The sequence below is a fragment of the Osmia bicornis genome, chromosome 3 (genome assembly GCF_907164935.1).
Source record: "Osmia bicornis bicornis chromosome 3, iOsmBic2.1, whole genome shotgun sequence".
Taxonomy (NCBI): domain Eukaryota; kingdom Metazoa; phylum Arthropoda; class Insecta; order Hymenoptera; family Megachilidae; genus Osmia; species Osmia bicornis.
The window spans coordinates 2645490-2659089 of record NC_060218.1 but is presented as its reverse complement, the minus strand read 5'-3'; the positions used below and the strand labels follow the sequence as shown (position 1 = coordinate 2659089).

General features: G+C 37.3%; 1 protein-coding gene across 4 annotated transcripts; it reads right to left on the bottom strand.

Moving 5' to 3' along the window:
• Window positions 1–6866: 6866 nt before the first annotated feature.
• LOC114878239 (transportin-3) lies at window positions 6867–13490 on the bottom strand. Of its 4 annotated transcripts, none has more exons than XR_003789719.2 (18): window positions 12757–13376; window positions 12280–12483; window positions 12040–12197; window positions 11854–11926; window positions 11634–11765; window positions 11324–11556; window positions 11087–11231; window positions 10872–11018; window positions 10561–10796; window positions 10341–10480; window positions 10073–10264; window positions 9757–9995; window positions 9527–9667; window positions 9101–9469; window positions 8853–9020; window positions 8670–8782; window positions 8423–8603; window positions 6867–7019 (listed from the first exon to the last, which is right to left on the bottom strand). XR_003789719.2 is itself a non-coding variant. In XM_029191815.2 (18 exons), exons 2-18 carry the CDS (start codon window positions 12871–12873, stop codon window positions 8543–8545), a joined length of 2868 nt encoding a protein of 955 aa, XP_029047648.1. In that variant the 5' UTR covers window positions 12874–12979; window positions 13419–13490; the 3' UTR covers window positions 7598–8542. The 4 variants fall into 4 exon arrangements, 2 of the variants coding, with proteins under 2 accessions (XP_029047648.1, XP_029047656.1); XR_003789721.2 differs by lacking the exon at window positions 6867–7019 and adding an exon at window positions 7598–8194; XM_029191815.2 differs by lacking the exon at window positions 6867–7019 and adding an exon at window positions 13419–13490 and having other exon boundaries at window positions 7598–8603; window positions 12757–12979.
• Window positions 13491–13600: the final 110 nt, after the last annotated feature.

Below are 13600 nucleotides of genomic sequence, written 5' to 3'. Positions count from 1 at the left end.
TGTATTAAGAGAAAATAGCGAAGGCAGAATCGGTGGACGGTGATGCAGAAAGTCCTCGATTCTAGAGCGAACGCAGAACGATGTGCGAAAATACCTCTTTCACGAACTGCCGGCGACGAACTGGCCGATTGGCCGTTGTACGGGGCGCAAAACTGCCGGTCTCGCGGCGCGCCGCTACTACCCATCCTGCACGATGTAGACCCCACCGGCCAGCCCGATCCTAGACGAATGCACACGAGGCCGATCGGAGCTAGCCGAATTCGAGCGGAAGCCCACCGTACCGAGAACCGCCGAAGCGCGTCGAACCTTTGTACTTTCCGCCCATCTCATCGGGAATTCCTGTTGGAATCGCCGCCACGGTCGATCCTTTATCCGTGCGCGCCACGCCGACGGTCCTGCACCGACGGTATTCGACAAAATTATAAGACACCTTCAAACTTGAGGACTTGATGTTAAATTTATCACAAAAATCGTAACATTGAATTTCGTTTCGTGACATTAACGTCACCTGACGAGAACTATACCGTCGCGTGTTTCTCAGCGAATGACTAAATATCGCGTGGGGAGGCAGCGACGGCGATCTACCAAAATTTAGTCCAAGATTTCCGCCGAATTCGTGTAAGATACTTCTTGCGGTGGAGCTAACTGCCATCTCCCCTGAATACCACGAGCTGACTTGGCATTCGAAATAATTTCGCGCAAGATAAAGAAATTATTTGCCAAGTTTGGAAATTAATGCATATCGTGAGGGTAGGTTAGGTTTAATTCGGTAATTCTATTTTCATGGTGCAGGATATCTTTCTATTTATTGCCAAATCTATCGACCAAGGAAATTGTTGCAGCGAAACGCGCACACTCCAGGGCTTCGTTTCGCCAACACTAATGCTTCAATATTCCGAAGACTCTGCAGTATACGTGTGTATACATGGATATGCATATAGACTTTAGTCGTTATTACACGATCTTGTGCAATTGGAAACGCCCGGCGCCAGGCTCCTTTCTTCCTTCATAGAAATTTCGACGCTTACAAAGTAATACTTGCATACCATCCTTTCGATATTATTTTACCCTTTCTACGTCTGGAGAATATTGTGCGTCCAATTATCGGGTACCTCTTAAAAGTGGAGCGAAAGGTAAATGGAATATATAAACGATGAGGGAATAAATGTAAAACTTCTTTGCTACGGTTTGGCGAGGATGAGAACGGAAGGAGGACTCTTAAACGTTTCATTAAGTATCGGTTAATAAATCGAGCTAATAAAGTCGACAGAATTTTTAGTTTACATCTTGAACCAGTCTGTACAAAGGGATTCTTTGTTTCGTTTATACGATACGCGACGATTGAGACGTTATCCGATTAACGAAATGAAAAGAACTTGAAAACCCTATTTATCCATTCAACTGAATTCTCATTTGCCAATAAAACGTCGCGATCCATAAATGGACGGCTAAGGAGAAAAATCTCCAATAAATTCTTTGCGCCGACCTTAAAAAGTTATCAATTACCAAACAGACCGTTCCAATTAATATTAAAGATATTCGCGATAGCGGAACGAAACATGGACGCTGTTGATACCCGGTGCTGCAATTGTTACCTCTCGACTGCTCCGTTCGATTCGAGACATCGCAATGTTTCGAGTGCGTACAACGCGTGTCGATCGTCCCGATGTTCAAGCGTAACACCATCGACACCCGGATCGAATCCGTGTTGGCTTATGGAGACGAAAAATGTCGGTTCACGGGAGCGAATAAAATGAAAAAGAGGTAGTAAGTTGCTGTCGAAGTGCGTGGTAATTTCATTTGGATCCGGTGGACGTGGCAATTTGAGAAACCAGCTGGTATCGTTTGATGTTTATGGACTGCGGCGGTAGAATTGCAGAGATGGCTGCTGATGGCGAATAGGAGTATCGAGGGGTAGGGAAGGAGGATGACTGGAGGCAGATAGGTGACAAGGGGATGGGCCTTCGGTGGGGACGGACGGAGAAACATCCAGGGAAAGCAAGAAAGGGACGAACGGGAAAGGAGGAAGAAAGAAAGGGGAATATAGAGAGAAGCGTAAAACGGAGAAGGAAAACGATAATTTGTCATGGAAGGGGCACGTGGTTAGAGAAGCAGTGAAACAGAGTAAGAAAGAGAGAAGAGGGAGAGACTACTGGGTCCTTCACCCGACGAACGAACCGAACGAATAGCTCGTCGCTGCTGCTGCTGCTTGCGTTTTGCTTGCTGCTGGACTGCTTGCCCGTCTGTCTGCTCCGAACGATTATTATCGCACTGATCTGGCACAATGCAGCGAGCATTACATGCAACGTGTCCGTACTTGCCGTTATCCAGGTTTCGACACCATGCGCACCAACCAAACTTCCCAACCCTGATTAAATTTTCAACTCCTGCTCCTTGCACCTGTGCCTTTTCGACAAGCTTATCCACTCCAACCTCATTCGGTAATTACAGCGTCTTCTCGCTAAAGAGTACGCTTTCACGCGACAATAAATCCCAGCTTCGCCATCGCACGAAATGTCGTGTCATTCTCACGTGACATTAAAAGTTATGACTTTTCCTGTCACCTGAAAACGTATCTTTATCCTGTTTGGCAGCCATCTATCCCACAAGTCTAGAACCCTATTTTATTAACACACTATGAGAAGTTAAAGCAAAGAAGTACATACGAAGTTATTGGTGCAAGAGGGGGGCAGTCAGGTTCTGTATTCTCAGAAACGATCGGACTTCTTGAAGGAAGATTAAGGACTTATGCAAACACGTCACTATACACGTTCAGGTACGAACGATAGGTCTTACAACGTGGCTATACAGAATCCGCCGAGTAAAGCTGTCGCGAAGGAGATACCAAATGTTTTGTATGGACGATTACCGACCGAGTAATACTGTCACTGAACTTGGGCTATACGTGTGCACTATCACGATCTTTCTCGCGAAAGGACCAACGAGTACAAGGATACGCCTCATCGTGAATAATCTATGTACATTAAGCGTATCAAGAAATATTTTCTTCAGACATTATGCGGACAATTGTGCGGAGAGATCTGGCTTATTTATTTCACGATATCTCCCTAGAAAGGTTGGCGGAACAACCCTTTAAATTTGAACGTGCTAAAGTTCCCTTGATGAGTCAGAATTGTGAAATTAAGTCCGTGTAACTGATTCAGAGGTTATTGTACTCGTTCGCTGCGCACAAGGCGGCGAACGTCTTACCTAGCGCATCTAGTGACATTTAAAAAAAGTTACTATACCAGATGCTGCAACAATCAGCACAGTCGAACGGAGATTGCATATCATTAGCTGATCAAACGTAGATCGTGTCTACTTCCTTGATACGGAACACAAACGCGAATGACCTGGTGCTCTTTGAACGAGCTTCTAAGTCGATTTTCCGGTAAATAGGTTCAAAAGGAACTCCGGACCAATCTCGCTGATTGGTTAATGGTAATCAAAGCTGAAATTTGTACATTAAGCAATTATTTGCTTTGGAAAGCAGCTATTACCGAGTACAGTGGATTGCGGTGTGCGCTATGGCTACGGCAACCAACGTCCCTTCTATTATTCATACTGTCTACTTTTGTCTCTGTGTATCTTCCCGAAATTTTCATACACGAATTATCCATTAATTTCTACATTGCATGTCCTACATTTGTATGTATCTTTCCGTAGCTTCGAACCACCAAGTTCTTTGTTTTTCTCTTTATTTATCATTCTTTATTCTCCCTGTGTTCTCTTTCTCTCTGTTGAAGCACAGTAAATTCGCATCGGCCGTCAGCCGGTGCCAATAACGTACCAAGGCAGATGGGAAATGTGGTGAGAGTTTGGTGGTTGGTCTGACTACAGTGGGGGGGAGGGAAGGGATGCTTACTGTCTGCAGGGCCGTGTTCATCGATCAACGAACTCGTTCCTCGTGATTACGAATGATACCTCATATTTCACCTACTTTGATAACGAATAAATTCCACAACTGATATTGTGCTACACAGGGTTCTGTAAGGAAATTATAAGCACGGCACAAAGATAGGGGCCGAAGGGATACCGCATGTTAATTTCAAGGTGTCTGGAGACCTTGAGTCTCTATAATTACACCATATAAAAATGAGAGGAATTCTTTGCGAGCTCGTCGTTTCTCTGAACGTGAAACCTTCGGAGGTGTTAAAATTTTCAACGTTGCAATTTAAACTACACTAATTATATTTATAAAACAATTAGATAGCTTTCGTGTTTTTTTTTCTTCATCACGGAGAAATGCTACAACGTAGTTGTAGGAGAACCCGGAGACAATAGAAAGCGACGTTCTTATCTCGTTAACGTCACTTCGTTCAAGCTTGAGTGCAATGTGAAACGATCGTCACGATGCTCGTTCTTCAGAACGACCCTGACAAAGTCTGACTAGACGGCCAGACAGGCGCGAGACGGTTTAAGCGTTTTGTAAATACTATATAATAAGTCTATATGTTTCTTGTCGCAATATCGAACACTCTATCATGCATGCTGATGAACTCTAAATTTCCGCACGTTCTCAATCACAATCGGATCCAAGGAGCTTCGATTTTTTCATTTCGAAGATGTTTAAATGAAAATTCTCTTCGGCTTTGTTCGGCTGATTCGGTCACAAAAAAAAAACAACCATAACCGAAGTTGTACGAATTGGACGTAGTTTAGACGTTAGAGATGGATAAGTAGGCGGTAAACCTGCGGCAGTGTAGAAAGAGCAGTGTACGTAGGTGGAAAGGAGAGATACGTAAGGACAATGTTAAAGAAGCAAAGGAGAAAGAAGGTTAGGAAAGAAAGGAAGATAAGTAGAGAAAGAAAGGAAGGAAGAAAGGAAAAAAAGAGAAGCATTGGCAATGCAGTGATACGCAGTGGCAGCAGTGGCGCCGAAAATGCAATGCGGTGCGCCGGAACGACGGCGTCGGTGTCGGGCGTGGCGGATAACTGACCTCGACTCGTCTAGCCCGGCCGCCCCTGACGTCGCACCGTTTCCCAACACCTCTTACGCGGCGTTCACATTTGCATCAGTCACTGCGACAGTAGCCAGTGGTCATTATCTATTCTTTACAGTAAATTACTTTTATGAACCTCCTATAATATGTTTTATTGCCATATCGTATTTAAGTAGTTATACTGATCACCACGATACGAAGCTGTAACTTAAACCCTGAAAAAAACGGCATCAAATGATGTTACTTTACTCCGAACATGTTGACTCTACGAAACGATTTCTTTATATTAGCCAAAAAAAAAAGAAACTTGGACAGCCAGAGAAGCTACTAACCCTGTGATTGGTGGAATAACAATGTGAACGCCGCTTTAACTCTATCCCCCTGATGCACCATCGTGCCAGTGAGCCCCCACTACTCGCGACGCCGAATACCACCACTACACGCCATTACTCGTAACTTCTTTACTCTACCACACACGTTACCATTCTCTCTTTCTCTCTCCTAAGCTTTTCGTTCTTCTTGTCCTACGGTGAAATGGTCGTGTTACCCCACCAACGACGACCTTACTCCCTCTACACCTGCCTTACACTCGGTCCCCACCCCTTCAGGTTCCTCTCGTATCGTCACTGTGTTCGATTCTTCTCTCCTCTACTATCACGTCTGCTCTTCTCGTCTCGTCTCGTCTCGTCTCGTCGCGGCCTTCCGCGCCCCTAGCAGATCGGCAGACACCAGTCTGACTGTCTGGTTGCCCGGCAACGCGCCACTGCCCGTCGCCGTCGATGAGAGAGGGTGAATTCAGCGATAGTTACGTGCTGCATCCTGCACGAGCAAATGTTAGTAAGAGCTGTTAGAAAAAAAAGAAATTAGGTAAACTCATTATCGGAGTGGATTCTAAATGATTTTACTATCTCGGGTACGAGGTATGCAGGTATAAGAATTCAGGTATATCCAGGTATTGTATTATTGCGAACTACCTTATCGAATGCTTGAATCTACTCAACGAAACGTAACGGTTCGTGTCATTGTTTGAGTCGAAACTAAGATTTTCTAGAATTTATTCTATGAAACTTTTCCAAGGTACCGTTTGTACCAAAGAACAAAAGAAGTAAGGTGTCAAAGGTAGAAGAAACAGTTAGGAAGGTACAGTGGGTACAGGAAACAATACATCCTGGGACCAGGTAGATTCGAGGGCATTTGAAATATTGGGATAATTCGTTTGTTCCCTATTGTAGCAATTAGATTTAGATGCAATCTATTGTAAAAATGTAATAGTATTCAATCGAATGTATAAAGTAGCTCGTTTACTTGGTTACAAGTTGCAACAACATTCCTTTGTTAGATACCAATTCTTTAGCCAATAAGGTTCGACTGTGTGACTCATAACGCAACTGTTCAGTGACTCAGACCCTGAGATTGCCAGCAATGTCTTGAGAGGACGTGGCATCCGAATCTAAATCATGAATGATGCTAAAATCACCAAATACCTGTTCTTAATACCTAACAGAATGTTGTATTCATTCTTAGAAGCCAGAATATATTATTTTCAACATATAAACTTAACACGTTCGTTGCCATTCACTCGATATCGCGTGCCCGATCGTTAACGCTTAAACGTTGCGGCACACAGTAACCAACCCGCTTCTCCGGATCAACTATTTATAAAAATTATTTATGTCCTCCAGAGGAGTTGAAAGTTTATGTACAATTGTAAACATCTGTAAGAAAATATTTAACATTTATTTAATTACTAATCCAACAATTATGTATGACTAATTGTAAGTTACCATTATTATTCACCATTGATTATGATGGTCATTGACTGAAATGGCTGTGAATCGACTTATCTATGGAATGCTTCTGTTATGCTTCGCGTCGCGTTGCATTCTTCTAACGCTGGGCTGGTTACAAAGCACGTGTTATTCCGTGAGTACGTACTTACATATGTGTTTTTTCATTATTTATTTCATTATATAAGTCATGTACATATATACACTTTTTTTTCTATTACGAATAAAAGACGAGGGGGATCGTCTTTTACGTGATTGTTATCCTTCTTTTTTTTATTGTCATTTTAATCTACGATTAAATATCAATACTTTTTAAGTAAAAAATATTATTTTATTTGGAATATGTCAAAAATTTGTTATTATAAAGCGAAACATTAGCATAAACGCTAAAGTTAATGCTAATCGACAAAATATCCTTATACAGTTTAATTATTTTCAACCTTAAATAAACGATGTTCTTACCAACAGTAATGCTTATCTTCATTAATGCCTTATCTGTACATTAACAATTCACAAGAATTTAATGACCTTATAATATATATGTAAATTATTTGTACAATTTAACTATCATATAAAATGAGTATGGTTTCCATATTCATTCTTCATTGTACGAATGAATTTGTATCTTTGTTGAATTTACTATCATACTCTCTTCATTTACATATACAGATATTGTAATATCGTTTAATTTAAGGTATATATGGTTACAGATATATACCAAGACACAAATTGACTTAAATATTAACAATGTTTAAGACTATTAAACATATCAGTTTTTTAATGTATTATTTATATGGTAAAAGCATGAGACGTGTACAGTTTGTCCCACAAGATCTTTATAATATATCACATCATACTAATCATAAATATGATCTAAATATATATAAAATTATATTTTGTGAGACATGTGAAAAAGATACAGAAGTGTGAATTAATTGTACATATTATCCAATAAAATTCATGCATATGTTTCATTCTTTTTAATATGTATACACAACTGATTTGTATTATGTGTATTACCCATTCAGAATTGTATAGATTTACACTTCATTTAGGTGTTTTGTTTCGCAAATTTCTTTGCTCTCCATATTATTAGTCATTTAAGATAAAATATGCATAACCAGAAATATTTTTCAACAGAACAACCGACATTGAGAACATAGTTATGAAATAATATTAATGAATTTAAAAAGTGAATAGGATACACTTTCATATTTTGAAATAATTTAATTCGATTGTAATCTTATCTACGTAAATAAGATGGAAAGCAGAAATTATACAATCGATCTGACATTTTAATGTTTACTACCTACACGTTATCTACAAAGCATGTATAGTGTTAAATTATTGTAAATAGCTGACTAGATACATACCTACTACACATATAATAGATAATCCGGGTATTATTTTGCATTAATATTGTATAGTCAAGGAATACAGGAAACAAACGGAACAAAACTATGCCTATAACAGAAAACAACTAAAGAGTGGTATATAAAGAAGTTTTATGTTTAATACTTTTATATGAAAAAATGCTTGTGCTAAAAAAAAAAAAAAATTATTAAATATATCTTATAAGAAAGTTAGCTGAATTTGATTATTTTGACATACTTTGTGAAGGAATGTGTAGATAGTAAACAAGTACAAAGTATTAAAAATTTTTTCTATTACATTTACACAGCATTGACTCACCACTTCATAATAATCTTGATTTTTGATATCCCCAAACATATTGCATATATGAAGGATTTTGGAAGATCTTTGCTATCTATAATTTTGACATTCTTCACCTTAATTTTACATCGAAATGCATCAACGATACAAACGGGCAAAAGTACGTAAGGCATGGTTCACGGATTTTGCACTCTCTGCCCTGTAAATAAATTTATATGAAACCTTAATAGTTAAGGATGCAATATTAACAATTATGATTATATACCTCGTCACCGTATTATGAAATTCAAAGAGCTGTTCGGGTTGTGCTGTAGGAGAACCACCTGCGTTTTGTGATGGCATCGTTTTGATGGCTTCTTCTAACCATTTCGATAGTAACTAGATAATAAACATTAGTTTAATTATATAATAGAAAAATGATAAATTAATATAATCAGACTCTACTTACTTCTCTGTTACTTAGAGAAAGTTCAACAAAAACATCTGCTACGTCAGATAACATGTAGGATGATAGTGAAAACACAGACGCATGAAGTAATCTCACGACAAGTGTTTGTCCTTTTTCTTTTAATATGTTTTGGACCAATTCTCTTCGTATTGGATAATCCGCTCGATTCTTAACGATCAAGAAGGAAACATTAAAAATTATACGATGCTGAAATGATACAGTAATACCTTTTTTCTTTTTCAAATTACCTCATAATTACGACCACAATGTAAAAGGTCGTAAAAGAATTTCATTACTGAGACATTTGCGTCTCTATGGTCTAAGCTACAAGCCATCAAGGCACAGTCAATTATACTTTCTATCACAACTGAATGTAAAAAGGGTATGGGAGCCCTTTGAAGGAACCTTGCACATAATCTAAACAGATCGTCTACTGTATCAGGATGATTTTTTAACCCATCCTGCTGTTGAAGGATATTGAAAGTAGGTCCAATAAATGCCTCCACCATTCTTAATAAACCTGAGACACATTCTGTATCTATCGCATATTCGTCAACTAATATTGAACCAAGATATAAAAAACAACTATGTTGATGAGCTGCATATAATTGCACGATCTGGAAATTTACAAATTAATTAAATTATATAATGTATCTTGTATAAGTAAGAAATACCTGTTTGACGAGTGGCTCAAGTAGATGGGCGGAATGTTTTCCTACACAACGAACAGCGAATCTTAAACAACGGCAGCACCTTTCCATCAATTTTGCGTCATGTTGATATGTTGTGCATACGTTCGATAATATGGGCCACATCTGTGTACAACAGTAATATTAGTTACATTAGTAAAACATCAATGAATTATTGTTGAAGTTTGAATTGCGCTACTAAAAGCAAAACCTACTTCAGTTACAGCACTTTGGCAAGGGTGAGGTTCATTAGGATTTTCAATTTGAGGATCAGTGTGCCTAAATATAGCAGCTAATCTATCTAACCATATCACAGGATCAGTCTTTGTTCCTATTTCGATCTGAATTCTACGTTCCATAATTTCACATAACGGTCTTGCTTGGAACCAGCACAACTCCTTCATAGCTTGAGTAAGCTCTTCGCGCGGCAAACTAGACATGATGATTGCAACTCCTGTTTCAAAATCACACAAAAATATTTTTCCCAAGTTCTGTTTTAATATTTCTATGAAACATCCAAGTTATTTTTACCTTTAAGTAATCCAATAGCTGCCTCATTACTAATAGCGAAATTATCAAGAGACCGTGCAATTTGTAACAGCCCCGGGAAGTGTGATGCCATATGTAATGGACAAGCTGTACAAATACTTAGCAATGCTCCACAAGCAGCACTTCCTAAACCCTTCTGACTTAGGCAAGTCAAGAGAAAATTTAAAACAGGTTCTGCAATAATATCAGATTATGAACATAATATAACAAACAGACTGAAATATTCAACAGAATCGTTTCAAAACTTTACCTAGCGATTGAGGATGACTATTTATCCATTCACAAAGTTCTCCTAATAGAAGAATACTTGTATGACGAACAGCTATGTGAGTATTTTCCGGTAAATTTAAAATAGCCTCTACTACTTTTGGAACTACGTCGTTTTCTTTTCTGTAATCATACGTCATTATAGGATTTACATTGTAAAAGAAATATTTCGTGAAAATTTTATCCAGTTATATCAAACTCACGGTAAAATATTTTTTGCAACAGCTTGCATTACAAACAATGCCGCCTCGGTTGAATCCCATGTAGGTATATGATTAGGTTGACCCTGGGGTCCTGGACCACCCGTTAAAGAAGCAAACATTTGCCGGAAACAATGACTACTTCCAACTACAAATACTACATCCTTTATCAGTTCCGACACGCGATTTCTAAAATCTGCAAATTCTTCTCCACCGGCACCCTCTTCTACTAGACCCAACTGTTTGCAAAATTGATGTTTGTAACGTTGTTATAAAAAAACGTACAAATTAAGTTAAATATTTTGATTACTAACATGATCTGGTTCCATTTGACAATGCCTACATAATGCTCCAATTAATCTCTGAATATGAGGTCGAAATACAGCGTTAAGGTCATCGCTATTTTTTTGATATAGAATTTCAGATAAACGATACCACAGATTAAAAGTTATTTGTGCCACCTAGTACAAATATAATAGTATTATTCTAATAAATGGTAGTAAATATAATACATACAAAAAGTACTTACTTCGTAGTCGTGGTGTCCAACACAAACTAGAACAAGGTCAAGGATTTTAATAGCATAATGTTGTTTTCCTCCTGCACAGCCATTTACCATAGTTTCCAGGAAAGTTTCAGCTAATTCCGTAAAAATACGGCAATAATTTATCGATCTAAACAGTATTAACGCAACAATTAAATAAATATCTACGCTGATTTTGAAGATCTACCGTATTTTTAATTACATAAAAGAAATAAAGTTTACTTGTCCATATCTTCATGTGCAACAGATAAATGGTATGGTTGTTCTAAGGTCATTACACTAGTGAAAAGGAAGAGCTGTAATTGCTGTAATTGTATATCTAACTCCTGATTTACATTACTATCCTTATTATCCCGACTTTTACTATTGTCTTCCTCTAAAACTTGCAGAATTACACATATGCAATCTGCAGCTGCCTCGTGTAACGGAGAACCAGTTATATGATTTCCAAGTATCTAAGAAGTAATATATTATACATACTGCATTTAAAGTTTATTCAAACTCATGAATTTTTATTATTGAAAAGACTTACTTGAAGAGTATATACAATGACATCGCTTGTGGGTACAAGAGGTATAGCATGTACTGCAATCCAACTTGTAAAACATCTAAGAATTGTTATACGTATTTGTACATTGTCTCCACCATTTTTTAGACATAATTTCTGAATATGAAATAATGATTAATGATATTTTAATTAAAAAAAAAAAAGATCAAAATGTAATATTTATGTACCTTCATAGACTACTTACCAAAAATTCAGTTACTGTATCTGCACTTGCATTGAGTTCAAGTAATATATGTTGTCTACGATTTGCTCCTAATCTATACAATTTAAATTAAACAAAACATTTAATTGTAATTACAGAAAAACATATTTACAGCATTTCATTAATGTATTATACTTAAAGCATATTATTAAGATCATCATTCTATACCTAAGAGATCTTGAATTTACTTCCTCTGGCAATACTGTCATCACCTCAAGTAATGGCCATAAACTTGTAGTTGATCCACTAAATCTATTAATTAAATCAACAACTGGTTTTTGCCAGGTAGACATTTGTAATGCAAGATCTGCTAATGCTAGACATAACTATAGTAATATTTCTCATTATTATGATTATCTAAATGTGTTATACAAATGATAGATTATATAAAATATATTATAAAAAGACCTGTGTAACAATAGCAGAATTGGTATGTTCATTAATTTGGGATATGTGGTTCATTAAAGAATCTCTTAAAGAAATGTGAGCTTCTGCAGGTAATTCTTGAAAGCACAATTGTATTTTAGTACGCATTGTTTGTGCAGCAAAATAACAGGACTGAACATCCCGTTTTTGCTGCAGCATTTCATCTGCTATCTTCCATGCAAATACCTAAAATAATACATAAATATGACAATCATTATGTTACCAATTTATATTTAAATTTTGTGTTACAACATGTAAAAGTACAGGAATAAGATTTTACAGTGTAAGGTTAGAAAGTGTTTCATTTATTTAGTTCTTAATTAGAACTTCGCGTATTCGTATCGAGAGATTAACAATAATTTAACAATTGATACAGCGGTAAAAATACAAAATAACAGATGTGTGAGAACAGGAAATACATAAGAGCGATTACAAAAAGACCGCTAACAAATAATTTACCGATTTTTGTAATTCGTCCAACCATTGAGATGTTTTTCCTGGTCCTGAAGGATTTGAATTATTATACAAAGAATATACAGCCTGGTAAACAGTTTCCAGGTCAGGTGGTGACTCCATTCTTCAAAAAACAATTGTTTTCCCGGTAATATCCATACAGTTAATTTCTACTGACAACAGATCAGTCGCGTTTCCTACCGCGTTACATCCAATCTTCAAGTCCAACCTATACAATCACCAAAAAGTTCTCGTTCATATTATCAGTGCTTATTCTGCTTTATCGACTTATAACAAATAAATTTCTTTATTAAATCCTGTTTTTGCCAGTAGTTTAAAACATATACGATTAAAAAGAATTCATTAACAGAAAGTTACTTTTTCTATTCTACATAGAATTTCGTTTACACTATTAACTCATAGGTTGGATTTAAACTTACAGTAATTGTCACATATATCTATCAATCAGAATTCAACCATAAAATCATCATGGATCAAATATTTGTTTTATTATATTTCATTTAATATATACTTTTAATATAGAGGATTGAAACACATAAAAATTACAGCAATATTATAGCCTAAATCATAGTCTGAGTGATTTTACTTAGTATTTGTTATTAATATTAGAATTAACAAATCTTTCAATAGTTTAAGACATAATAGACCTTCGAATATCCCGCCGACTATATGTTATCCACGAAGTGTTTCACAAGAGAAGACGCGTATACCGCAGTTCATCAGAGTCTATAACTGCGACGCGCAGGTTGGAAGATGGTGGGGGAACGCAGTGAGCTCTCTGCCAATCGCTTTCCACTTCGTTTGGGAGTATCGCCAATCAGGGCAAAGA

Bases quoted from the DNA above. Each gene is read 5' to 3' on its own strand.
- LOC114878239 (XM_029191815.2), bottom strand. From the start codon at position 12,873: ATGGAGTCACCACCTGACCTGGAAACTGTTTACCAGGCTGTATATTCT. The intron at 10,797-10,871 runs GTTAGTAATCAA...TTTTGCAAACAG, and splicing joins GTCAAATGGAACCAGATCAT to TTGGGTCTAGTAGAAGAGGG. The intron at 9,021-9,100 runs GTAATTTGAAAA...TTGATCGTTAAG, and splicing joins ATTGTGGTCGTAATTATGAG to AATCGAGCGGATTATCCAAT.